This window comes from Hevea brasiliensis, chromosome 5 (genome assembly GCF_030052815.1).
Source record: "Hevea brasiliensis isolate MT/VB/25A 57/8 chromosome 5, ASM3005281v1, whole genome shotgun sequence".
In the NCBI taxonomy this organism is placed as follows: Eukaryota; Viridiplantae; Streptophyta; class Magnoliopsida; order Malpighiales; family Euphorbiaceae; genus Hevea; species Hevea brasiliensis.
The window spans coordinates 9255297-9281667 of NC_079497.1; the positions used below are offsets into that span (position 1 = coordinate 9255297).

The 26371-nt window shown below is 34.2% G+C and overlaps 5 protein-coding genes across 6 annotated transcripts; 1 reads left to right on the forward strand and 4 right to left on the reverse strand.

Annotated features, from left to right (window-relative positions):
* Nucleotides 1–434: 434 nt before the first annotated feature.
* On the reverse strand, nucleotides 435–10535 carry LOC110641817 (lon protease homolog 1, mitochondrial). Of its 2 annotated transcripts, none has more exons than XM_058146896.1 (20): nucleotides 10055–10535; nucleotides 9194–9259; nucleotides 8552–8743; nucleotides 8342–8407; nucleotides 8189–8230; nucleotides 7976–8098; nucleotides 7300–7398; nucleotides 6995–7060; nucleotides 6814–6900; nucleotides 6703–6742; nucleotides 5900–6071; nucleotides 4572–4696; nucleotides 4263–4393; nucleotides 4062–4166; nucleotides 3762–3875; nucleotides 2982–3149; nucleotides 2634–2735; nucleotides 2053–2271; nucleotides 1260–1778; nucleotides 435–968 (listed from the first exon to the last, which is right to left on the reverse strand). In XM_058146896.1, the coding sequence occupies exons 1-20, from the start codon at nucleotides 10532–10534 to the stop codon at nucleotides 783–785; spliced, it is 3102 nt and encodes a 1033-aa protein (XP_058002879.1). In that variant the 5' UTR covers nucleotide 10535; the 3' UTR covers nucleotides 435–782. The 2 variants fall into 2 exon arrangements, with proteins under 2 accessions (XP_058002879.1, XP_058002878.1); XM_058146895.1 differs by having other exon boundaries at nucleotides 1984–2271.
* A 957-nt stretch (nucleotides 10536–11492) lies between these two features.
* Nucleotides 11493–12206, reverse strand: LOC131180067 (uncharacterized). The gene has a single exon (XM_058147669.1). The coding sequence runs from the start codon at nucleotides 12204–12206 to the stop codon at nucleotides 11493–11495; it is 714 nt and encodes a 237-aa protein (XP_058003652.1).
* Nucleotides 12207–12983: 777 nt separating this feature from the next.
* Nucleotides 12984–13367, reverse strand: LOC131180068 (uncharacterized mitochondrial protein AtMg00310-like). Its single transcript, XM_058147670.1, has one exon. The coding sequence runs from the start codon at nucleotides 13365–13367 to the stop codon at nucleotides 12984–12986; it is 384 nt and encodes a 127-aa protein (XP_058003653.1).
* A 1384-nt stretch (nucleotides 13368–14751) lies between these two features.
* LOC131180069 (uncharacterized) lies at nucleotides 14752–15497 on the reverse strand. The gene is made up of 2 exons (XM_058147671.1): nucleotides 15405–15497; nucleotides 14752–15348 (listed from the first exon to the last, which is right to left on the reverse strand). The coding sequence occupies exons 1-2, from the start codon at nucleotides 15495–15497 to the stop codon at nucleotides 14752–14754; spliced, it is 690 nt and encodes a 229-aa protein (XP_058003654.1).
* A 3657-nt stretch (nucleotides 15498–19154) lies between these two features.
* On the forward strand, nucleotides 19155–21338 carry LOC110641819 (uncharacterized). The gene is made up of 2 exons (XM_021793656.2): nucleotides 19155–19380; nucleotides 20417–21338. Exons 1-2 carry the CDS (start codon nucleotides 19305–19307, stop codon nucleotides 21178–21180), a joined length of 840 nt encoding a protein of 279 aa, XP_021649348.2. The 5' UTR covers nucleotides 19155–19304; the 3' UTR covers nucleotides 21181–21338.
* The last annotated feature ends 5033 nt before the right edge of the window (nucleotides 21339–26371 follow it).

Genomic DNA, 26371 nt, shown 5'->3' on the forward strand with positions numbered 1-26371 from the left:
CTCCAACTGCCCAATGACAGCTACACTTATTGAGGCATTTGGACTCTCTAGCGTTGGTCTGTGACAGAAGGATCAGATCCTCAAGCAGAAAACGTACCTCTTAGGTAGCATGCTATAGATTTAGTATTGGATATGGATTTTTAAAGTATGACATTGGACAAGTGGCATGGAAATTCTCCTTCACAAATTTCCTCATTTTCCCTTCAAAAATCATTATAGTGGACCCTCTCTTGCTTTTACTTGTGCTACGCATGCGCCTACAATCTACAAGCAATGTGCAGAGAAATTTATTGCCCTGGTTATATATGCACACAGCTTTTCTTAATGCTGTACTCTGTCCTCTCCCAAGTGGTTTGCATGCAAACAAGATAAAAAAGACAGTTGCCAAAAATTTCCTCGTTTTCCACCCAAGAAGAAGACGAAGATCCATTGGATTATTCAAACAAACTTTCATTTATAATGTTAAACTATGGCTTACAAAACAAGTAATATCAGTCGTAAAAATTACAAACCAGCCCTTTCAGCAATTTAAATTACAATTATTATTAATGGGTGGTTTTGTTTTACATCAACTAAAACATGAGAATAAAACAATGGCAAATCATTTCCCGTCCATAAGATGAAAAATCTCAGATGTATTTTGTTCTGAGACCGTTCCCATGAAAAATATAATCACCACGGTACAAAACTGGGTTTGGTTCCAGGATATGGCCAAAATGAACAAATGCACTTCATGGAGGAACCCTGAAAAATAATCACGAGAATGGAGTACCTATGTGTGTTTATTTTTCCCCATTCTGGTCATATCCAAAGGCCAAATCAAATACCTGGCTATAGTCATCTACAAAGTGGACATCTAGGCCCTCTTTCACATTAGGTGCAAGCTCATCAAAATCCCTTCTGTTAGCTGATGGGAATATGATAGTCTTCACTTCACTCCTCCTTGCTGCTATTGTTTTCTCCTTAACCTGATTATTTCACAAGAATTGAAGTTCTCAATATACATATAACGGGTGACAACTAAAAAGCAGAGCCAAAAAGTAAAGATGAAATAGCTTTCAATCATAACAAATAGAAGACAATAAAAAATTTATATAGTTGGACTACAGAGCCTACATCACTTGGTAAATAGTTCAAAAATATTACATTCAAAGAATTCACAGAATATAAGTATGCTGGAAATGCCATTATTGGAGCAGGAATCTATGACACAATCAGAACTATTATGTGCAAAAAAAATTAAGGATTTGAAAAAATACCCCGCCAATGGGAAGAATTTTCCCCATTAGTGTAACTTCCCCAGTCATTGCTAGATCTCTCCTGACAGTCTTCTTCATGGCAAGGGAAAGCAAGGATGTGATCATGGTGCAACCAGCACTAGGCCCATCCTTGGGGGTGGCCCCTGCTGGAACATGGAGATGAAGCTTGGAATTAGCAAAGAAGGGGTTATCTGGCTCTTTCCCAACCAATATAGCTCTGGCAACTGTGTGAGCAATTTGGGCACTTTCTTTCATAACATCTCCAAGTTGACCAGTAAGTTGAAGAGCCCCTTTCCCCTCTCCTTGCTCAACCTGAGTGGTCTCTATATACAATGTAGAACCACCCATTGCAGTCCATGCAAGACCCATCACAACTCCAATTGGAGTCTGTTCATAGATGCGCTCAGCATGGAAAACAGGTTTGCCAACAAAATCAGCTAGGTTAGATGTGTCAACCAACACCTTCTCAACTGCCCTAGTTACTTCACTTTCTTCAATTTTTTCAGTTTCAGTTGCTTCCTGTCATCATTAAAACCAACAAAGATATGTGAAAATGTGAGCATGGAATTTGAGGACGCTTTGAGGATTTTTTAACTTGAAAGCTATGTGACGGCCTAATATGAGGAAAGAAAAACAGACTATCATCTGTTCATGTGCTAAAAGAAAATAACTTAATATGGCCAAGGGTAAAGCCCCAAGACTGTATTTGTACTACTTTGTTTACCAGGTTCCACCTTAGCCACAACCTTAGTGCTGATATCCAATCTCTAGCAGTAGCTAACTTATAGGATACCTTTGAATCAGCAGGTTGATCTACAGGACCCTGAATTTGATCAGATGGCTGATCAATTGTCACAGTCTCAGCTTCTACAGATGTTTCATTATTTTGTTTATTACTGCTACCCTCTACTGATTCTGAAGAGCTTTGAACAGATTCTGCTTTTGCTTTTTTTGTTTCTCCAGAAACATCAGATTCGCTCAATTCTCCTTGACGCACAAGTTTCAGTGCAATCTGGCAGGCAATAACACACAAAATTTTAAGCAGCAAGGCACCAGATACATTTCATTGTTCAAGTATGTTTCAAGTAGATCATCTCAACTACCATGCAGATGCTCCCAGAAAAGCAGATGGTATAGAAATGTGATGCAACATATATTGAAATGCCACATGATTACAATTTTTTTCCAAAAAAAAAAATTCAAGGAGAGGTTGAAAGGGGTTTGAGTTCCTGATGGCCCCCAGTATGAGGTAGGCACTCAACCACTAAAATATTGACCTAATGTGCTGATTGTGATTGTGATTGTGATTGTGATTGTGAATGTCTTACCCTGCACTTTAATAAAATCCCAAGTTCTATTGAGAGTTATACAGACCTTGCGATAAATCTTTTCTATGTGCTTTTGAAGATTCCTAACCCCTGCTTCTCGGCAGTAATTCTCTATGAGCCCAAGAAGAGCAGCATCTGTCAATTCAACCTGGAAAATATTTGATTGAATATTCTCAGTAAATGATATATCATTCAAAAAATTCTAACAGCAACTGGTAGCATATGCACTTTGACATTACTAACAAAGTTTAAGCCAACAAATACCTACCTAACAACATCACATCTGAGTGTTACTAGAAATTAAATTCATTTTAATTCTAGTAAACATATTCTTCCTTTCGGGGCAACAAAAACTTAAACCTCATCATATATAAGTACATGAAGAGAAAATGACCTGTCCAGGCTTGATGCCACATGCTTCAAGTGTAGACTTCTCTAAATAATCTCTGGCAATGTGCATTTTCTCATCAGTAATATACCCAGCAATAGCAATTACCTCCATTCTGTCCAACAGAGGATTAGGTATCATGTCCACAACATTTGCTGTGCATACAAATAGAACCTACAATAAAATTTTCCAAGGATGAAATAACGAATAAAACTTAGAAACAGATGTAACTGAGACATGAATTGAACTAGCAAAATGCACACACTTTTTCACTCATCTAGGTACAAATTGCAAGAACACTTAAAATGCAAAACATGCCAATGTTAGTTGCATAACATGATATGCATAAGGCCGAATGTAATCAACACAATGCAAGAAAATGTGAAATGAGAAAATGTAGCCAGGATAAAAAAAAAACCCATTGTCTGCAGATCATGGTTTTAAATCGCGGTTGCAGCCCCAATCGCAGTCGCAGGTAACGGAAACGGGCCTGTGACAGCCGTAACGTAACAGTAACAGCCTAGCGCTACGCAAACTTTTTTTAAAATTTTGTAAAGTTCATGGAGTAAAAAATATATATATATATATATATGCCCCCAAAAAAATATGCCCCCTTGCCTGTAACGACTGTTACGGCCGTTACCGTTACATAACGGCCGTTACACCCCCAATTTTTTTTTGCCGTTAAATAATGGCCATATCAGTAATGGTAGTTGAAAATTCTTGTAAATAACGACATAACGGCTGTTATTTCATTCCATGCTGCAGATCCCTATATTAACTAACCTTTGATAGGTCAATTGGAACATCAAGGTAGTGGTCCAGAAAATTAGCATTTTGCTCTGGATCAAGAAGCTCCAATAAAGCACTTGCTGGATCACCAGTATGTCCTCTTCCCAACTGCATCCATTCACAGCATAATTTAATAATTAAGTTCATTCATGAAAAAGACAATACCACAAAACTAGAAATTGATCAATACAATATAATCATTCTGAACAACCAAAAGAAAAGCATTGTTCATAAAGAAGAAAAAAATCATGCTAAATCCAAAAATTAAAATAAAACCTGCATACGTCAGGGTACCTTGTCAATCTCGTCAATCAGAACAAGAGGGTTAGCAGTTCCTACATTTTTCAGACATTGCACCATCTTTCCTGGCATTGCGCCAATATAGGTTCGACGATGCCCCTGGATGGTATCTCAAAGTCAGAAAAGATGTGCATATGCTCATCAAACTGTATGGCCAAAGCACATTCATTTCTGCCTAAAAGAATTTTTTATTACCTTGATTTCAGCAACATCAGATAACCCTCCTACAGAGAATCGAAAGAACTTCCGATTCAAAGCACGTGCAATCGAACGGCCAATGCTAGTTTTGCCCACTCCTGGTGGACCAGATAGACAGATGATTTTTCCTGAGATGTATTTGCAAGAAATTAGAAATTACATACTACTGCTGCTCCAACTAGCAGACATATCAGAGATGAATGGAACAGAAATACACAGATGAAAAGAAAAAACAATAAATTTTAATTAGTGGAAATCTTTTTCAGATTTGGAAACACATACAAAAGACAATGAATGTAAACTAACCTTGAGAGATTCCTCTGAGTTTTCCAACAGCAATGAACTCCAATATCCTTTCCTTAACATCAATTAATCCATAATGGTCTTCATCAAGAATTTTTTGAGCCCGAAGGACATCAAAATTCTCATCACTGAATTTAAAATTATTGGGATAAAATGAGACAAATCCAATGTTCTATATTAATTCTTTACACATTTCCAAAACCAACATTCTCATAGATGTAACTAATGTAATTCGTAATTTATTAATTTTAACAATACAAAAGAAAAGATATAAATCAAAATTCTTTTGCAAGATTTCGTGAAATATATACTTTGAATGTAAATATCAAAATTAAGAAAAGCTATGTTTAATCATTATGTCTATCAACATTTACTCAAATGTATTGTTTGGTTCAATTGTTGATAAGAGTTTGAATCCCTCAAAAGGGAAGTGCTTCTTGCACAAATAATAAAGTTCTTAACATAGTGGTCAAATTGGAGGAAGGAAAATAATAAGAGGAAAACGAAAAAGATAAATGATGATGGGAGGAAAATATATTTTCCTTCTCATGTTTAGATAGACGAAGGAAAATATTCGAGGGAAAATTATTTTATGAATAGTAAAATTATAATTTTACCCTTAAGAAATAAAAACTTCTAAAATATAGGGATATATTTGTAATTTTCCATATTTTCCTCCCACTTTCCTCTCATTTTGGAGAGAAAGTAAAAGTGGACAAAAAAAATTTTATTTTCCTCTCAAATTTTCCTTCCCTCTTTATTTTCTACCAAGCCAAACATAAAATGATGGAAAATAAAATTATTTTCCTCTCAAATTTTCTTTCCTCTCTTATTTTCTCTCTATCCAAACATAGTGTAAATGAGGTGACAGGTAGCTTAAGATCCAGCTACATTGTTTTATTCAAATCAGTTCAGCCCAATGGAACTGGTCCGGTCAGCTGATTCCAAGTTTATTCAGCTGGTTCATTCGTTCAAGTGGGCCTTACTGGGTTTCCTCAAAAGAAGATTTGAGATGCAGACTGGCTTAGCCTCCATACTGATTTTCTAGCTTTCAAATCCAACCAGACAGCCCAGTCCAGGTCTGAAAACCATGGATATAATTGTATTATTAATCTAATGGTTAACAAACCAAATAGAAACTCAGTAAGATCATGTTGTTCCCTCCCAAAACTTAAGCCACACAAACATGAAGTAGCTAACCATATTAGCATCTCCTACCACAAAAACACCAAAAAGTTCATCCATTTTGCTTATAGAATATCTGCATCAAAATAATTAAATATTACTTTCCATGAGAAATTTATAAATACCAAGCAAAAGGAGAAACAAACCTATAATTACCCCAAGGCAACACAGTTAACCAATCCAGATAATTACGAGTAACATTAAATTCACTTGAACTGGCCTCTAAAAGCTGCAGTTTTGTAAGCTCTTCTTCTATTACTTGCAAAACATTAGCTGGAATTTTTTCCTTATTTGGTTCGAGCCTTTCCCTAAACTTTGCTGCAAACAAGGATCAGAAAACATTCAAGTCGATGAGTTACAATCCAAACTAAATGCTCTTTTCCATCTTAAGGCAGAAGCAATAACTAAACCAAGGTTTGAAAAAAATTCAGTTATCATAGTTTTTAGAATTGTGTGATTTGAGTTGATTCCTACCCTACCAATCCAAATGCATAGGCTGACTGAATTGCAAATATGCTTGAATCAAGGCCAAATTCAGTGAATCAATATAAATCTATTGATTAATTCTTTCCTTATTAGGTTTATAAGACCTGATAAATTAAAAATTAAAATCTAGATTCTAACTTCAATCTTACCATGAAAATACCCCTTAAACCCTTTGCCTAGTATTTTGAACTAAGATTAAAATACACAAACACACACTCACTCCAAAACAGTAAACAAACATTTAATTTGATTTCGTTCCAAAATTTCTAATCATCACATTATGCTGAAAAAGTTATAAGTAGCATAGTTGTCCAAATCAGGTTATTATGATGGCTTCACAAAAATCATAGTGACGAATTTCAAATATGAAACTAGCTTCCACCAGATGTAACATTTCAAGACAAAGAAATCTCATCAATGATAAGCTAATTTCAACAACAAGATAATTCAAAGCAGAACTAACCAGAGAGTGCAGTTTTGTCATCTGTTTCCAATCCCAGTTCCTGCATCACAAGTTATATTCCAGTTACACACAACACAAATAATATATAAAGTGAACAGGTGGACTAAATACCTTCTTTATGGCCTTAAGCTGTTCATTCAACAAATAGCGACGCTGTTCACCACTTATCTTTTCTTCAATTGCTTTTGCAATTGATTCCTAAATGTGATCCCCGAAAGTTAATTAGATTGAATTCAAAACATTATGATGATGACAAATGGGCACACCATAAAAAAACTATGATACAGTGCACCTGAATCTTGCTGATTTCTACTTCTTTCTTCACCAACTCCAGTGTGAGTTTCAAACGTTTGTACACCTAAGGTGCCAATATACATAGTTGCAAAAGATAACAGTGTCAGACATAACAAGAAACTCATAAAAAGGTGTGATGCTATTGATAGTGACATAAAAAGGTGCCATCACATAATTGGATATGCTATTGATGGTCTCCACCTTTCACCAAATAAAAATGTTGACAGAAAATGTTTCAGTGTATCAATGATAAATCGCATGCTCTTCAAAATTGGTCAAGAATACATGTCCAATGCTACTTACATCCAGCTCCTCAAGCACTTCCTGGCACTGCAATTTGTTTGCACCAGATATTGCAGCCCCAAAATCAGCTAACCTTGGAAAATTGAAGTCACCTATATGCTGCAGTAGCCAAGAGGAAAAGTGAATTACCATGAAAATACTGAAAGCCTATTGACCAATAAATCAACCTACAGTCATTAGATATATCAAAATGTGGATGAAACTTGAGTTCTGCCTGTGAGGATTAAAGCTGTATTACCACCATTAAAACCATGCAACGCATAATTAACCACGCACACAATGAAATAATAGCAAACAAGCATGTGGAGAAATGGATAAGACACACTTTAATAACCTTTTTTTTCCCAATATATAAAAGGGGAAAGTACACCAATGTCATGGCTATCATTTTCCCTTTCAGCCTCTTCCTTCTTCCTCTTAACTTGAATTACATAAATAAGATTGGGTTACCATAGTTTTGAATCTTAGGAAGCAGCAAAAAACACATCAAATCGCAAGTGATAATCAACATTACAACCCATAAGCCTAATAATCAAGATAATAGCATGAGGCAGTATTCCATAAAATACAAAGTGGACAATATAAAAGGTAAAATAGGTTATATAAAGACAAACTTTCCAAGAGCTTTAGTGAAAACTAGCAGAGAAAATACCTAAAATCTTGAGAAGGAACAAACCTGAGTATACGTTTGAACATGATCTCTCCAAAGGGAACTTATCTTCAGAACATCTCTCAGGGTTGAAATAACCTCAAATGATGTTGCCTTTATGACATCATCATCCTTGTTATATGGTTTTTCCTGCAAAGTGAGAATAGCGTACTAGAATGTCTCTTCTACATAAGAGCTGATAAAAAGCTTCTAAAAACAAATAATAAATAGAGAGCATACCTTGAGATGATCAACTTTGACAGTAAGCGGATCCTCACTAACCTGAGCATAAGCCATAAGATAATTTCAGCATTGAGAAAGAAAAAAATCACGCAATCACAAATTTGAAACCCTAGACCAAAAAACAGACAAGTCAAATTTATCCATAGTTACCATCTCTGTTATTTTAAGTCGCCTGTGACCTATAAGGATGACCTGGTCTCCCTGGATGCTTGTAATCTGGTACAACAACAAACCACACATAAAATTGCTTTAGCACTCTGCACTTTCCTTGCCATTAAAGTATTAAGAAATCGCATTGCTCTGAGGCAGCAGCACAAGAGAACAAAACACAATTAAAAAGGTTGCAAAACAATTCAGCACCTGGGCAAGTGTGCCAACTTCATGGAGACGATTAAACAAATCTTTTCCCTTAAGGTCATACGTGTTTTTCTCTGATTCAGAACCAGTTACCATGCTGGGATCAGTCCCGGGCTCATCTTTAAGAAGAAAAGCACCAGCATATGGGGCTTGCCTTTTTCTGCTTTCTTGTAAAGCTGCCAATAATTTAGGATCCTACAATTTAGATAACAATAATAATATATCAGTAAACACCAACTGTATGCTAGTTCAAAGTTTGTATCACCAATCACCATTAGAAGTCAACACATGCAAAGGAATCAATCAGCTAAGATATTAGCAAAGATAACATGAAAAGCAAAAGTATAAGCCCTTTTATATTTAACCTTGAAACTGTAATGCATATTCACTGAACATTTCTACCAAACTACTGTGCTATTATTCTACACTGTAATAATTTTACAACAAGTTTTTACTCAAAAAAAAAAGAGAGGAAAAAAAAAAAAGAAAGAAAAAGATGCTGCATAGCTGATAGGCTTAAAGTCAGAATGCCAACTTGCAAAAGTTTAGATCCTGAAGTCCTGTAATAGTGCAGGATATGTCAATTATAGAAGTATAATCTCGGTGAACTTTATGACCAGTGAAATATGAAAGAACCTGCTATACCTTGACATAAATTGGCATGTAGAAACCAGGAAACAGAGGTCTATGTGGCAAGGGTAACGCTAACACCTGCCAAAAATCATGAAAACTTAATTCAGTTCTAAAAGGCAAATCTAAATAAGTGCAAATTCATCAGAAGAGTTACTGGAAATAGAAACAGTAATCAAATATACATAATCAAAATGTCTTCAAGATTTTCAAACACGTCAGAAGAATGTGACATGACTCTAACTACATAACAATGCAAACATGTTCAGCGATACTCTATTAACCACCTTTTTACCCCAATTCTTTGCCAAACTAATAAACTTTTCTCTTTAAGAAAGCCAATACAGGTTCTATAACCCATGTAGGACTGCAATTTAACAAGAATTATCTAAATTCAATCACAATAGGGAACATCATCTGCATTAACTTAAAACAATTAGATAATCTTAGCAGAAATGTTGAAGAAAGACAAACTTTTGCAAACTTATGCACGATCAGGAACATGAAAGTGCTTGAGAACCTGTTTTTAATCAGATGCACGTGATTGATCATTAACAGAGAAAAATAAATATGAAACTAATTTTTTTATCAGCTCCCAAATACTAAATTTACATTCTTTGTATTCAAAGTTTAAAAAAATAATAATAATAAGATAAAATGAAATAAAATCATTTACAAAAAAGACGAAAGCTTTATATTCACTTGGCCTTACATTAACCTAAAAAATGTATTATAAACCACTAAACCCCTAAAAGAAACATAGATTCCTCCATTTTCCCTCTTCTTTCCTACTCCTCTAGTTTCCCAGTAATCATGCACCCCCCCACCCCCCCCCCCAAAAAAAAAAAAAAAAAAAAAAACACTTATTGCACCAACCGTGAGATAATCCTCCGGCCTAGGACTCGTGGGTACGATTGCATTGCTAGCGTCAGTACTGTCAGCCCCCGATTCTCCACTCTTCAACTCCACCTCTACCACCTCGGCAGTCCCATCGCTGGAAGAACCCGAGCAAAAAAAGGCCCTTTGATAATAGGTACGGTTTCCGGATGTCCTACGAGTCAATCCAGTGATGGAACCGAGCGCTTTGAGCAACGAATTTGTGGACGACTGGGTCGTCACTCGGAGGCACGGAGAGGCTAGGTGGTTATGGATTTGGCGCGCTGAACAGGAGGAAAGGAGCTTCAACATTGTACGTGGAGAAATTGGGGAAATCGACGGGCGAATTTGAGAAATGAAGGATTTTGTTGGGCCTAGTTTGGAAGCGCCATTGAAGGAGAGGGTCGGAGAAGGGGTTTTGAGGGGTTGGGTGTTAAAGGCAAAGCCCTTCATAAACCCTTTAGAAGATTTGAGATCCATTATACCTACTAAATTAAAAATTATTGAATTTTTTATAAAATAATAATTTTATTTTTAACAAAATATAGAAAAATACACGGATTAATGATAATGATAAGTCATTATTAAAATTATTATAATAATTTTAATAGAATGAAAAAATAAAATAATTTTTAATTGATATATTTAAACAGGTTTTAACAGTAATTTTTTATAATAATGTTAAATAAATCTTCAATAAAGTATTGATAATTTTAAAAAATTCAAGCCCAAAATTGTTTAATAAAATTGAAACATAATCAATAAATAATTAAAAATGACAACAGTATTTTCAGTTTTCTTTTTATCAAAGAATGATAAAATACCAAATTATTTTTTTAATTTTGTCCGCAAAAGTCAAAATGTATTTCTCACATAAATACTTATAAATCTTAATTTTAATCATGCGTCTCACCACTGCGCCGTTAAGCAAACATATTTTTCATAACTCACCCTCTTTGCCGGGTAAATTACGTAAATGTTACTTTAACTTAAAATTATGTAATAGTTAAATATTTAAATTTTAATATATAATATACAATTTTTATAGATTTAATACTTTTTATTTTTTAATTTAAATAATGCAAAATTTCATATAATCCTTGATAGTCAATTTTTATGTTATTTTTATTAATATGACACTCATTAAATTAAATATTTATATATATATATATATATATTTACTCTATATTAATTTGACATTTATTAAGAAAAAAATTAATTGTTTACTTTCTATCTATAATTTTGATGATCTAAATTGCACAAATTAATATTTCAATAATCTATAACCTATTTATCCAAACAATCAATTCATGAAAATATATATTTTTTTTTATAGTAAAGACATGTCATATTGATAATGTAAAAACTGGCTACTAAACGCTATAAAGATTTTATGGTTTTTTTTTTTTTTGTCCAAAGGCAAATGATATTAAAGCCCCTAAGGGGGTAAAGCATAAGATACAAAAATAAGTTGAGCTAAAGGGTTACATGAGAAAGAAGGGTCCCTTAAAGCTTTTGATACCAGGCTATGGGCTGCTTGGTTACACTCTCTTCTAACAAATGAGAAATCAACATGGGGGAACATTTTTGAGAGATGACGAATGTCATGTAGAATTCCCTGAATTTCAACTACAGTTGTACTCCCTTGGATGGCTCGAATGAGAACTTGGGAATCTCCTTCTATGATAACATTAGAGAAACCTTTAGCTTTGGCTAGGATAAGTGCTTCTCGACAAGCTAGAGATTCCAAGATCAGAGGATTTGAAATTCCTACTATCCTTCTACAAGCCCATCCACATGGTAAGCTATGGTGGTCACTAGCAAAGGTTGCAATTGATCCATATTGTTGATGCTTGTTAGTGGCTGCACTGAAATTGATTTTGATGACACCCATCGGTGGAGGAATAAGGGCACTTTGAACTGTAGAGGATGATGTTTGCGGGTTCTGGTTGATAACTTGGGTTGTATAGTAATCATCATGGTGATTGATTGTTGTATTGACAACCTCCTGAAATTCAATGTGTTGCTTTCTAAACACCCAACAGTTCCTTCGCTTCCATATGTGCCACATTAGAAAGATGAAGAGGTGTATCGAGTCTTTCTCATGAGCTACAGATGCAAAATGTGTATGAATCTCAGCCCAAATATCCATTGGTCTTCTGGCTGTGAGAAGAGTTGATCTAAGGCGGATAGGGGAATTAATCCAAACCTCTGCTGATTTTGGACAGCCAAAAAACAAGTGCTAGGAATTTTCCACATCACCACAAAAGTCACAATCATTAGAAATTTATGGAAATCTTCTATAAAGCAGGTCCTTCGAGGGGAGTCTGTCTTTTAGAAAGCGCCAAAGAAAATGAGCTAACTTGTTTGGAATATTCAAATTCCAAATTCTCTTCCAAAAGATTGAGAGGTTGGAAGCTGAGCTTGGACCAGGATCTACAGAATTCATTCCCTGATTCGAGTTTAGAACTTCCCTAGCTAGGTAGTAACCAGATTTGACAACATATTCACCATGCTTTGTAAACTGCCATATTACTTTATCCTCTTTTTGGAAGAGCGGAATTGGAATGGATAAAATACTATGCACCTCTTCATCTTCAAAGTTGGCTTTCAACCTAGATATATTCCATGCTGGATGATCCTAACACAAAAGTTGCGACACTAGAATAATGTGTGCTTCATGGCTAATTTTTGCTTTAGGCGAATGAGGGAAGGACTTCGGAACCCAAACATGTGACTTACATAGAATAGTGCTTCCATCTCCAAATTGTTTTCTTATACCTCTACTAAGCACTTGTCTCCCCCAAATAATACTCTTCCAACCCCAAGATGGGTTACTTCCCCTTTTGGCATCCATGAAAGAGTTGTGGGGGAAATATTTACCTTTAAGAACTGACGCAAGGAGGGATTGTGGGTTGTTGATGATTCTCTAGCCCTGTTTAGCTAGAAGCGCCATATTGAATGCCTCAATCTCCTTGAAGCCCAACCCTCCTTGGCTTTTAGGGTCACACATACTCCTCCAGGATATCCAGTGTAGTTTACGCTCCTCATTTTTTTTGCTCCACCAAAAGTTAGCAAGAGCACTATTAACAGCATGACAAATTGATTTAGGAAAGCGAAAGCAAGACATGGTGTAAACAGGGATGGTGGTTGCAATGGCCTTCAACAGCACCTCTTTCCCACTTGTGGATAATAAATGCTCCTTCCATCCTACAACTTTATGCTGAATTTTATCTTTGATATACAAAAACATTTTCTTCTTTGATCTAGGTATCTTAGCAGGAAGTCCTAGAAATTTCTCCAACCCATCCATGTTCTGAATTTGTAAAGCTGCTGAGATGCCCGAGCGAATACTTTGGGGTGTGTTATGACTGAATGCAAGCGATGACTTATTTAAATTGATAGACTGACCACTTACTTCAAAGTAGCAAAGAAGGATTCACTTGATCATCTCTGCGTCAAAAAGTGAAGCTTTAGTGAAGAGGATGGAATCATCTACAAATAACAAATGGGAGATAACAAGACCTCTTCTTAAAATAGAGACTCCTCGAATCAAGGAGTTTTTTTATCATGTGTGACAACCCTTCGACACAGAACAAGAAGAGGTAGGGTGATAGGGGATCTCCCTGCCTAATCCCTCTAGAAGGTTGAATAAAACCCACCTTGTGTCCATTAATTTGCAGCGAGTAAGATACTGAGGTCACACATTCCATCACCCAATTAATCCATTTGTCATTAAAGCTAAAACAGGTCATCATGTGTTTCAGATATCCCCACTCAATACAATCATAAGCCTTACTTATGTCAAGCTTAACTGCCATGCTATATTGTCTCCCTTTCTTCGTATTTTTCAAGTGATGCATAATCTCATGGCATAACAGGATGTTGTCAGATATTAATCAGCCTTTTGTAAAAGCACTCTGTTCTTTGCCAATGAGGGAGTCCATGAAAGGCTGTAATCTTTTTGTTGGGATTTTTGAGATGATTTTGTACAAGACATTGCAAAGCCCAATTGGGCCTAAATCCTTCATTGATTGAACATTTTTCACCTTTGGAATGAGGGTAAGGATTGTAAGGTTGAGGCTTCTTAAGAGACAACTTTTATAAAAAAATTCACACACTGCTTCACAAATGCTATCTCTAATGATAGGCCAGAATTTTTGGAAAAACATTCATATGAAGCCATCATCACTTGGGGCTTTTGTTCGGTGTATGGAGAAGGTTGCTTGTTTGATTTCTTCTTCAGTAATAGGCCTTGTCAGCACTTCATTCATCTGCTCTGATACTCATAGCCTGAATCCATTAGAAACCTGTTGGAAATTTGAAGGTCTGGAGGATGTATAAATTTGAGAGAAATAATCAATTGCCACTTCAATGATCTCCTGAAAAGTATGCTTCCATGTGCCTATGTTGTCTTTGATGCCAGTAATTAGATTTCATCTTCTACGTTGCACCACCTTGGCATGAAAATATGCCATTTTTCGATCACCCTCCTTCAGCCATTCTTGTCTTAATTTTTGAGCCGAATAAGTTTCTTCTCTAACAATCTCTTGGTTGAGCTATTTTTCTATTTCTCGAATTGCTTGTCCATCCCAGTTAGAGTCCTCTCTTTTTGCTGCTTCTATTTGACCTTTTAAATGATCAATGCGGGCCTTGGAGTTCTGATGTGATTGCTTGCTCCAATTTATGAGAGAATGTCAGCAATTTTTGAGTTTATTGAACACCTGGAATAGTTTATGGCCGTTTGTGTTCTGCTGCCATGCTCCAAAAATTACATTTTGTACTTTTTGTAAGTTAGCCCATCTTCTATCAAAAGTAAATCTGCGTTTGGCTTTTTCCATCGTTGGGTCCATAGATAGCAGAATAGGGCAATGATCAGATCTTAAATCTTCTAGATGGTAGACAAGAGCAGATGAATATAGGAAGAGCCAGTGTGGTGTAGCAAGGGCTCGGTCCAATCGTTCCTTTATATGATGAGGTCCATCTCGTTGGTTGTTCCATGTCATGTGAGGACCCATGTACCCCATGTCCATCAAACCAAGATTATTAATAAGGTTCCGAAAAGGGAGGATTTTGTAATTAAAGTTGCTATTGCCACCTTTCTTCTCCCGTGAATTAAGCAAAGAATTGAAATCTCCGATTACAACTGCTTCCTTTTTTAGCTGAGATTTATAGTTTTCCAATAAATTAAATTGTGCAATTCTATCACTATCAACAGAGCTAGCATAGACAAACAACATATCCCAATTTGCAGTAATTAGAGAATCAGTAATACAAACATGAAGGAAGTAATCCTCCTCATGCAACACAGATAAGGTACATGCATCTGACCAGGTTAAGGCTAAGGCACCTGCTGATCTCTAGGGTCCACTATGGACCAATTGCCAAAACCACATCGGCGCAGTTGTTTCTTCACCAAAGCGCATTTGTTCTTCATCTCCATAATGAAGACTATGTCCGAGGAATGGGTTTGACATAACCCTTTTAAGTGGTGGAACGTCAAGGGGTTCCCCACACCCTGACAGTTCCAACTCAAAATTCTCATTTATTTGGGTGGGGCCACTTTCAGCTGGCTACCTCCACCGTGTCAACAGGGGAAAGGTTTATGCAAGCTTTCTTGCGGTTATCTGCATTGCTTTTTTCAACTCTTATCACGTTTAGTATTTGGCATACTTTGGTGCTAAGTTGTGTTTCGCTGTAAGCCCATTTGGTTCTCCGTTTCTATCTCCTGAATAATCACACCTGAGTTTGACGTGATGTTTTGGTTTAAAGATGCAGCGATGTTTTGGTACGAGGATAGGTTATCTTGTTGCAAGACTTCTTGGGTTGGGTGTTCTACTATTTGGTTTTCAGGTGGAGGTGGGGTGGGGATAAGGTTGGCTAGCTTTTCAGAAGCTGCTTTTTGAAAATAAGGGATTAAATATGGGAATCTGTGAAAAAGCTTTCAGAGTATACTCCTTCATATCCCATAGAGGAAAGATACTCTGAGAAAAGCTGTTTGATTTGGTGGATAGGAAAAAACTGTTATGGTTTGACATTCTCTTGGCTCAAGGCAAGTTCAGGTCTCGAGGTATCATTCAAAGGGTAAGTTTCTTGTTGAGTTTTCTCATGATGAGAGGGCATACCAGAAATGGTAAGCTTTGAAGTGGGTTGTTGGACGGAGGAGTGTGTGGTGGTTGTGTTGGTGGTGGAGGATGTGGCGCCTGTGATCATCCAGTTAGGGTTAGCCATTGAGATTTGGGTGTTTAAGTTGGGCTTGGTGGGTACTATGGCCATGTGGGTTCTGTGTTGTGAGAAGGAAGGTGTTAGAGGTGGATGGTTTTTTAGAATATCAAATGAGGAGAGATTTCGAACCGATATCAAGTGTAAATTCTCATGCATTGGCCCAATGGAAAGTGGTTGTGTTTCAACTATTAGTGGAGCTTCAGTAATCCCAGAGAGTTGTGATTGCGATGCTTGGTTTGAATGTGGTTGGGTTGGATATCGGCGAGGAGTCATTGTAGCTGCTTTGAGCCAGGGTCCAAATCGGGTTTTTGTTGAGTTTTTTTGCTTCCGCCACTTCAGTTTGGATCTTTGTGTTGCATTCTTTCCCCTAAATTAAAAATTAGGAGTTTATGTTATATACCCCTAAATTGAAGTGTCATCTATATAATTTACTCCACTTTCACTTTCACCATGGTGCTATCTTGAGATATATATGATAATAAAATTAGCTAAATATTAAATTTCACCTCTATATTTGTTAAAGATATTCAATTTAGCTCATATTTAAGTTTTATCTAAATTAATTCACAAATTTCAATTTAATCTTAATTAGTCCCAAAAATTAAAATCTTTGGACTTAATTTCTTGATTTAGACAAAAAAATTGAGATGTTCAATTTCTTGTTTTTGGGCTAAATTTTTTTATTTATTGATTTACCCTAAAAATTAAAAAGCTCAATTTCTTTTTTTTTTTAATTTTTTGATTAAATTAAATTTAACTTAAAATTTCTAAATTGATTTAGAAAAAAGTTGAAAACAAGCTAAATTTAACCTTCCAATAAATATGAGAGCAAAATTGAGCATTAACCCTGATAAAGATTTAAGTTCCTTTTGAAGCCCCTCAAGTGGCGCTAAGCACCCACAACTCACACCGACGACGATGACCTTTTGTTTAGGCCAAGTTAGCATGTCCAATTAGCCTATAACAACTTAACGAGTACATTACACCTCGTAGGGCAAATACCTTATATTCTAATTTTTTTTAAACTGACCAATAATATTAAATAATCGATTGAGCAAATTAAATATGTAATTACTTAAAGAATTCTACAAAAATAACGATATCTATGATATGGAGTATTTGACTCTAAAATCTCTAAAATTATTGTCATTGCCTCCACAAGATAATAATAATAATAATAATAATAATATCTATTATTAGTAAACTTATAGGATGGAACTCCCAATCTTCCCAATCTTATCATTCCACATATTAAGCCACTTCCATAGCCAAATGGAAGAGAAAAGAAATCGATAGGTTCCCTTATTTCCTTTGATTTTCGTTCCATAGCCAAATGGAAGAGAAAAGAAATAGATAGGTTCCCTTATTTCCTTTAATTTTCGTTTAAGTTATATGTCTCGGAACCGCCTAGCTGAGTGAATCTTTGAAGGCTTCCTCTGTCCTTTGGGATGGGGGAAGGCGATGGTCTTCTTCCTCATCCAGTTGAGGTTCACCCTCCCTCGTATGGGTGAGAGCAAATAGTGGTAAGTTATACAAGAAATCATGTGTATATATATATATATATGAGCCAATCATAATTAAGTCTTCCTCGAAGCTAGGATGGGAAGACCAATAACAATCGGCTTTATTTGTGAAGCAGCAGCACTGATATAGATTCACAGATTTCTAGGTGAATTAAAAAATATATATATATAATTTATTTTTGAAAAATATTAAAATTTAGGTTTTTTTTTGGTATTTTTACCTAAAAATTGAGTATTAAATAAATATTGATTTGGATATAAATAAATTATTTTATAATTTTATTTGACAACTTAATTTTTTTTTTAAAAAAAGAAATGAGTTATGAATATTTGAACTCTTAATTATCTGCATTATAACATAGGCATGCAATTATTTTATTAACATATATTACAATTAAAATACGCTGTAATATTTTAATATTAATTATTATAATTAATAAAATAAAATTAATTAAGATAACTAAAGTTTATTAAACTAACTTGAGTTATAACTAAGTTTTCTTATAAATAGATGTATATTCCCTATTTTCCTCAAAATATTAAAAAAAAATAGAGAGGATTTAAAAATTAAAGAAATGTATTTTTTGATGGAGTTGATTTGAATCTTATGACAAAATTATCAAGCTCTTATATTCTGGAAAGGACAAATCAATATATAATATTTGTTGTATCGATTTATAGGTAGTACCTCCTATAAAAGACTTGTATTTCTTTAAAGAGAGCGAGATATCTGTACCTCAGTTTAATTAATCTCGTTAATTTATTTCTTATATTTTTAATTATTATTTAATTTATTTTTTATATTTTAATTATTATTTTAATTTATTGTAATTTAAATTTTATTTTTAGTAAAAGTTTTTATTTTTATTAACTCAATTATTAAATTTTGATATTTATTTTAATTTTAACAATTAAGTTAATTGATGGGTGAAATTATAGGAAATCACTTATGAATTAAAAATTCAGTTTAATTTGAGTAATTTTGTATACAAATAACTGAATTGCTAAAACTAAAAATTAAATTATTAAAAATTTTAAATTTTTTAGATAAAATTTAAAATGCATGTAAAAGGTTTTTCTTATCATTAGGCTAATTTCATTATTTTATCATATTTGTTTTTTTATATGATAATAAATAATTAAATATATATTTATAACCTTGTAAAAAAAAAAAAAAAAAAAAACTTCTCAGAGATTTCATCATTCGTAAATACTCTTTTTTTCAGTTTCTTTTTTACAGAAAATGAGGAATTTTTTTTAAATGGATGTACTTTTTTTTTTCTTTTTATAAATAAATTATAAAAGCTATTAAAAAAAAAAAATGGAAATCTAGAAGGCTAAACCGAAAGTATAAATCCGACGGCAGACAAGCAACTTATTTTCCAAGGAAAGAAATTTCTTTGCTGAATCACATTGAACTTTCATGACTCTTTTACACTTCCAAACGGAATCCTAAATTGCAGGAAAGATTTACCATTACCCAATTCAATTACAAAATCCAAATGGATTTCGATTTCCAGAAGAATCGGGTTCAAATTCTCATCTTCATCATCGGAATAGTTGGTCTCAGTATCACTGGTATGTTCGCGGGTGTCCATCAGTATGCATCTTAATTTCATTCGTGTTCTTAATCATTCGGCTTATGATCCTTTATTTAGAAATTATGGGATCCCATTTAAAGTTATGATTTCGAGGGGAATTGCTGAAGTTAGGGAGTCTTTGTACACGAAAAGTTTGAATTATTTGGTCAACTAGGGGCTTAGTTCTTGGATTTTGATAGATTCTTAATGTCCCTTCATTTGTTAAATCGTTATTATGCTGTTCATGACTGGAAAAATCAATAATTAACTCAGGATACTTTGTATTGGGGAAGAGGGAGTGTGATTGTGTTGGGGGTTGTAATTGGATTTCGGTTTTGTAAGATTTTTTTCTTCTGGGTAGGTATGATTTGTAATCTTATGCATGGTATAAGGACTTATTTCTGATCTGAGGATTTGGATTACAAACGAACAATCTAAATTTTGCAGAGATTAACCTATTAACTATCTTTTTCTTGCTTGGATGGGTACTCGGTGGGATTATATAGAATAACTGGGTAGTGGAAAAACAAAACTAAAAGAAGGTACATTAAATTTACTGACTTCCATTGTTCAAAAATGTTGAGAAATTTTCTTTGAATTTTTAGTCCATTTCTGTTGTCATATTATGAATTTTTTGTTTGCTCGTAGGGAAACTACATGCTTAATTCTGAAAATTTAGAAACAATATGGCTAATCTAAAACCTCATCCAAGCCTCATCCAAGCTTGACACTATCTAGCTTGCTTGAATTTTGATGAGTATCTTGTAGTACCAGGGATTTTAGGAGAAGAGAAATTAGGATCTGACAGTTTATTGGCATTGCTCTGCTGCAGATATCTGCGTAATGCACGCATCCTGATTGTATAATGCACACAAATTCATTCCACTGTGCACATGTAATTGTTGCTATCTTTATAGCCACAGAACTAGTCCATTTCTTTCATTATCTGTTCAATAACTGAGCCAGAAAAGGCTGCGTCCTGATTTTGTTTTGCATAGCTGATTGCTTATATGCTCACCTATTGTTTCTGGTAGCTGATAAATGTAGGCAACTGGTTGGTGAAGATTCTTCATCCCAGAGTGGAAAGTTTACCATCTTTAACTGCTTTGACATGAGCACTGGGACCCTGGCATGTACAGTGAAAGAAGGTGTGAAGCTGTATTTTTACAACATCAGGTCTGCTCATGTTGAGAAGGCTAGGAATCTTGCAATAGAGCGTGCATTACTTGATGCATTGGGACAGGGAATATCTGCAAAAGATGCAGCAAAACAAGCACAGAAAGAAGGGGCAAAGGCTGCAAAGCTGGCAACCCGACAAGCAAAACGCATTATAGGTCCCATTATTTCTTCTGGCTGGGACTTTTTTGAAGCTCTTTATTATGGCGGTACCATAACAGAAGGATTCCTAAGGGGCAGTGGAACATTGTTTGGTGCCTATGCTGGAGGGTTTCTTGGTGAGGCTAGGCTTGGGCGCTTTGGCTATCTGGTCGGAAGTCATCTGGGCAGTTGGGTCGGAGGTAGGATAGGACTCATGGTATATGATGTGGTTAATGGAGTGAATTTCTTGCTTCAAATTTTCCAAGGAGTTGGTGAGCTTCATGAGAAGCTTGAAAATTTTGTTTCTGAGGACTCCAATGTCTACGAAACTCCTGCATACACAAGCACTGAGGTTTCTGAAGAGTCCAGTGCCTACGAAACTCCTGCATACGCAAGTTCTGCAGTTTCTGGAAACTCCAATTCCTATGAATCTCCTCCTTACGAAAGCTCTGAATCATACGAAAATTCTGAATTTAGATGAATAAATTTGATTCTCTAGTGGTTTCATCCCTGTTGTTGTTCAGATTTTATCTTAAGTAGATACGGTTTATGCTATATTTTTGCTACTCAATAGAGAATTGTGCGCAAAAACATGGCAGTGTTGTTGTAAATTAGTGATAAATGCAGTCAGTTTCTTTATGGGGCCAAGAAAATTTTATTGAATAGCAGAAATTGATCAGCCTATTATGATTCCGTTAATTAGCTATACCGTTCCCTGGGTCAGTCTTCTTTCAAAGCAGAAGTAGAGCTTACCAATGCCAATAGCCAATAGCCAGACGACTTCTCAATTCTCACTTCGCTGCTGACAAGAAGGGACGAAAGTGAAGAATGGGCTTCATGGCTATCAACAAAACTCTTTTGGGTTCAAACAATAAAGCGCAAGTTTTGGCCCATTTATTAGGTTCTTGGACTTCAATGAAAGGCTTATGATCTATGGTACTGATTTCAGAGAGTAGTTATGATCTATGGCCCATTTATTAGGTTCTTGGCCTCCTTATTACGTAAATAGAAGGATTAGCATTATTCTTCTCTTTCGGTTTGATTCTAAACCAAAAATGAAATTCATTAATTATAGAAACTGAACCATAACAGGATTATAATTTAATTAAATTTTTTTATTTGATTTGATTTTTCAATTTAATTTGGGTCTATTTTAAACTGTGAAATGTTTATAAAAGCATATTCTTCTTAAAACTAGGCAAAGCCATTTTTAACAGGGAAAATTCAGTCAATTCAGTTATTTTAGTTTTCAAATTAAAATTAAAATTTTTATAATAATCAAAATTAAAATTGATAAATAAAAAAAAGAGTGCTTATTTCCACAACCCCACAATTAAAATAATGAAAAGACTAAAACACCTTTAAATATTAATTATTTATAAATAAAGTAAAAAAAAAATATAGCAATCTCATTTAAATTGCTTCCATATTTATGTTTTGTATTTTCTACCATACTTATCAGTCAACTACTGCACCTTTATTCTTGATAAATTAATAATTTTGAAATAAATTAAACTTTTTTTATTTAAATTACCACAATTTGTTGAATAACTTACTAATACTAATAAAAAATCTAATTATATTTGTAGGCAATTATTATTTTAAATAATGGTGGAAATTTTAAATCATTAATTTGAAAATTTTAAATAATGGTGGAAATTATTATTTTATTTTATTCTTTCATCTAAGTATAGAAACAAATAATAATATAGAGCATCTATATAACTATATAAAAGCAAATGATAAGGCTATTTTTCCTTTTTCTACTTGGCAAATTTTATGAATTTTAAATGTATTTTTCAATTTTCACAAAAAAGTAAAAAATAAGGCAAGTTTCTTATTCCTATTTAGCAACTTTCAAATAAATAAAATTTTAATTTAAAATTATTTATTTATTATTTGATAACTTCTATTTCTTAATTAATTTTCTTTATTTTATTTAGATTTTACACTTTTTTCTTCAAATTATGTTTACCTTACAGCTTTTTTTTAATTATATTTATGGAATTTTTTTTCTTTTTTAGATTATTTTTCTCTAAATTATATTATAAATGTGAATCATTAAAGAAAAAATATATTTTAAAAATTAGAAATAACACATAATATGTAAGTAACAATAATAGCTAAATTTAATATGAAATAGGAAAGGATACTTTATTAACCAATTAATCTCAATTTCCTTTTCTTTTCATATCTTACCTCTTTTATGTTCTTTTGTTTTTCTGTTTATTTTTTAGTTTTTTTTTCTATTTTTTTATGTTTTGATTGGATCAATTAACATATATTTTGGGTTCTAAAAGTGATGAAAACCACAATAGGCAGTTGGCATTGCCATTTTGGGTTCGTCAATAGGATGTTGAGGTGCATGCTGCTTTATTTGTGTATACAATGACTGGATTGCAAAAAAAGTTGTATTTCTTAGTGAGAAATGAAGATCATTTCAATGACTTAAAAGAGTTACAAGGGTTGCATTTAAATGGGAGAAACCATAAGGATACTTGTATGATTTATCTTTGTATGAACTTGCTAGAGATAATTATCAGTAAATTTTCAAATAGTTCTCCTGCTAGCAGATATGTCAACTCTTATTTGAATTTCTGCATTGTGACTACGGTTGAGTATTTGGTTCAAACCGAACCAAATCATTAAAACCGAATCAACTGAATTATCATATTTTAAAAATCAAACCGAACCAAAATGAATGAAAAATCAAACTGCAACATCCTGAATTTTTAAATAATTATTTTATGTGGGAATTAACTATTTTGCCAAGCCCATGAGGGGCATTGTGTAATTGTTGTGTTATGGGCCTGAGGCCTTTTAGATTGAGAAGTGTTAGTTGAGTTATATTACAGGTTGGGTAAGTCCTAAGTACAGGGGAAATTTTGCCAAATTTTCAGCATAAAATTAGGGTCTCTTAGGCTCTTTAGTTCTTTGTTTTGAGTTAATATTGATAAATTTCTTGAATATGATTATTTAGGTGATCCGAGTCAACCTTCCTTATCTTCTCAGTTACCCCAGTGATATTTGGATAATTTGTGAGTAGATATTAATTTTATTTATAATTTTAATATTATTATATATTCAAGGCATACTCATGCATTCACTTATAAATATATGTATATAGTTAATTACTAAGCATGCCTTGTATTACATATTTAATTGATGATATTATTGTAGATGTTGCCTTAAGGTAATTTAAAGCTTTGTGCGTGTGTTGACGTGCATGTGGTGTGTTTATGGATATTGGTAGGATGGGTAGTCACAGCTGGAGCTTGACTTGCTAGGACCCGATCCTTTTTATGGATAAGTTGGGATAAGTATGGCTTTGAGTTAATTTCGCTGACCTCTGCATTTAGATTATTAAGAAAAAGTCTGGCTTGAGTTGATCTCGCTGGCAGAGGTTAGAATTAAGAGCTCTGTATAGAAGATAAGCTCCCATATATGTATATGATATGATTAATGTGACACATAGGTGTGTAAGTGCTCTAAATTATCTTTTGTGTGAATATTGTTTGAATTGTTTGAAAATATGTGTGTATGTTACATTTCATATATAGAAATGCATTAAGCTTAGATAGTTATAGAAATTCTATTTAAAATCAATTTCTTACTCTATGAGTCGAACACTCACTTCTGTTCAACTATTTTTCTTAGGTGACAAAAGAGCTCTTTGAGATTAACCTACTTTATTTCTCGCAAGTTTACCAAAAGTAGTTTCATTACGTTTTTATTTCTTTATTATTCTAGAACTTCGCATATACCAGTAATGCATTGAACTTTTTCTGAAATTGTAATAACTTATTCAGCTAGGTGTTGTAAAATTTATTATGTGATTATGCTCATATGGGGGAGCTGAGCTCCCATTGGATTATGTTTATTTATTTAAGGATTGCGAGAGTATGCTGAGCTCCCCAGATTTGGATATATTGTGCTTATAAATCGGGTGAGCTAAAGACTCCCCGTTCGATAGTCCAATTTATAGCTAAATTTTGTCTATTTGTTTTCTTAAAATTGGACTATAATTATGGACCTTATAGTTGGGATAGGGATAGTCAGGCTTACTATAGGCTTTGGGAGCCTTATACTAACCCAAGTCTTAGTGCCAGTTCAGCCTGTGGAATCGGGTTATGACAAAGTTGATATCACAGCTTAGGTTTTATATTCATGGGAAAATGTGTACCTAGAGTTGTCACATGCAAAGTATAGGATCCTATTTCATCTTTTTTCTGTAACTCCTTGTTTCTAGATTCTGCATTATTCTTTGGATAGCATAAGAGTGCTTCAGTTCAATGTCTTAATTTTTGTGGAGTACATGATAATGTGAACTAAAGTTAGCATACGTGTTGAGGTCTGCCATGTGGATACGTACTCTAAGAAGTTCTATGTTTTTGTCAGTATGGGGCTAATTAGAGTGTCTATCTAGTGCAAGACACGAGTGCTTAAAGGTGAGTTATGGTAGTATAGTTGCCTTAGATGAAAGTGAGGGTACCACTGCTGGCAGTCGTAAGTGGACAGCCCAATCAGAGTAAATTTATTGTATCAGGGGGTTCAAGAGAAATGAGAGGTTAGGAAACATGATCTGTTGAGACGTACCATAATGACCTATGCAATATTCTCGATGTTTGCGCTATAAGCTATAGATTATAGTGCTGACATGGAATTATTGTATAAAGCTGCATGCATCTCCAATGTGTTTCCTAAGGGTGTTTATAGATGGCCTTTGTTATGGTACAATTATGCTAGAACAGAGTTCTATTTCTGTAAAGGAGTTAGAAACTCCTAATTAGGGGTTGAAAACTGTTGAGCTAGAACATCGAAGGTCATAGTTGGGCAGTGACTAGAGTCAGTGACTCGATTACTCTAACATGAGCTAAAGTTATATCAGGAGTTACCCTAAGATTAGAGGTTTTAGTTTAGTTACAAAGTAAAGGTAACACCTACAGAGTGAGAACATTTAATATTCGGTATGGAATCTTGGATAGTTTTTGCATTACGATGGACGTTTTGCCTAAAGCTTAGTAAGAATAGTATATCCTTTGTGTGTCAGCAAGATGCAAAGTGCAACCTTGCTGCCTAAAGGAGATTAGAGGCTAGGAATAATGTTCATAGCTTATGAGATGATGTTTTAGGGAATTTTAGAGTATGATAAGAGAGTAGATAGCCTTATATAGTTATAGCAAGGTAGTAGATGTAGTACCTCTCTTATTGTCAAATGTGCTATAGAGTATGATAATGTCCTTCAAGAGAGACAATAGATTGCTATTGGTGTTGGTGACTAACTGAATGGCATCCCAATTAGGACTGTAAGCTGTGATAGAGAGTTGTTGATTTAGATACCCTAAAGAGGATACAAATCCCACTATGGGAATCATAAGTGATAAGATCATGAAGTACTTAAAGCTTTTGAGTTAATGAGAGGTTTGGGTACCCAGTACCTTAAGTTTGGCTATTTAAGTTGAAATGAGAAAATAGAATCCTTGTAAATCTCCATCTTGAGGTAGTAGAGGGTAGTCTATAGTCTAATGGGCAAAAATATAGACTACACAGTGAATGTTCAACTACTATTCTCTGAGTTCCTTCTTAGCTTCTTATTGCTCAAGACAAGAGTATACTTGATATGGACCTAATCGAATGGAGAAGAAATGGCTGAGATTTTCAGTCAGCATGTA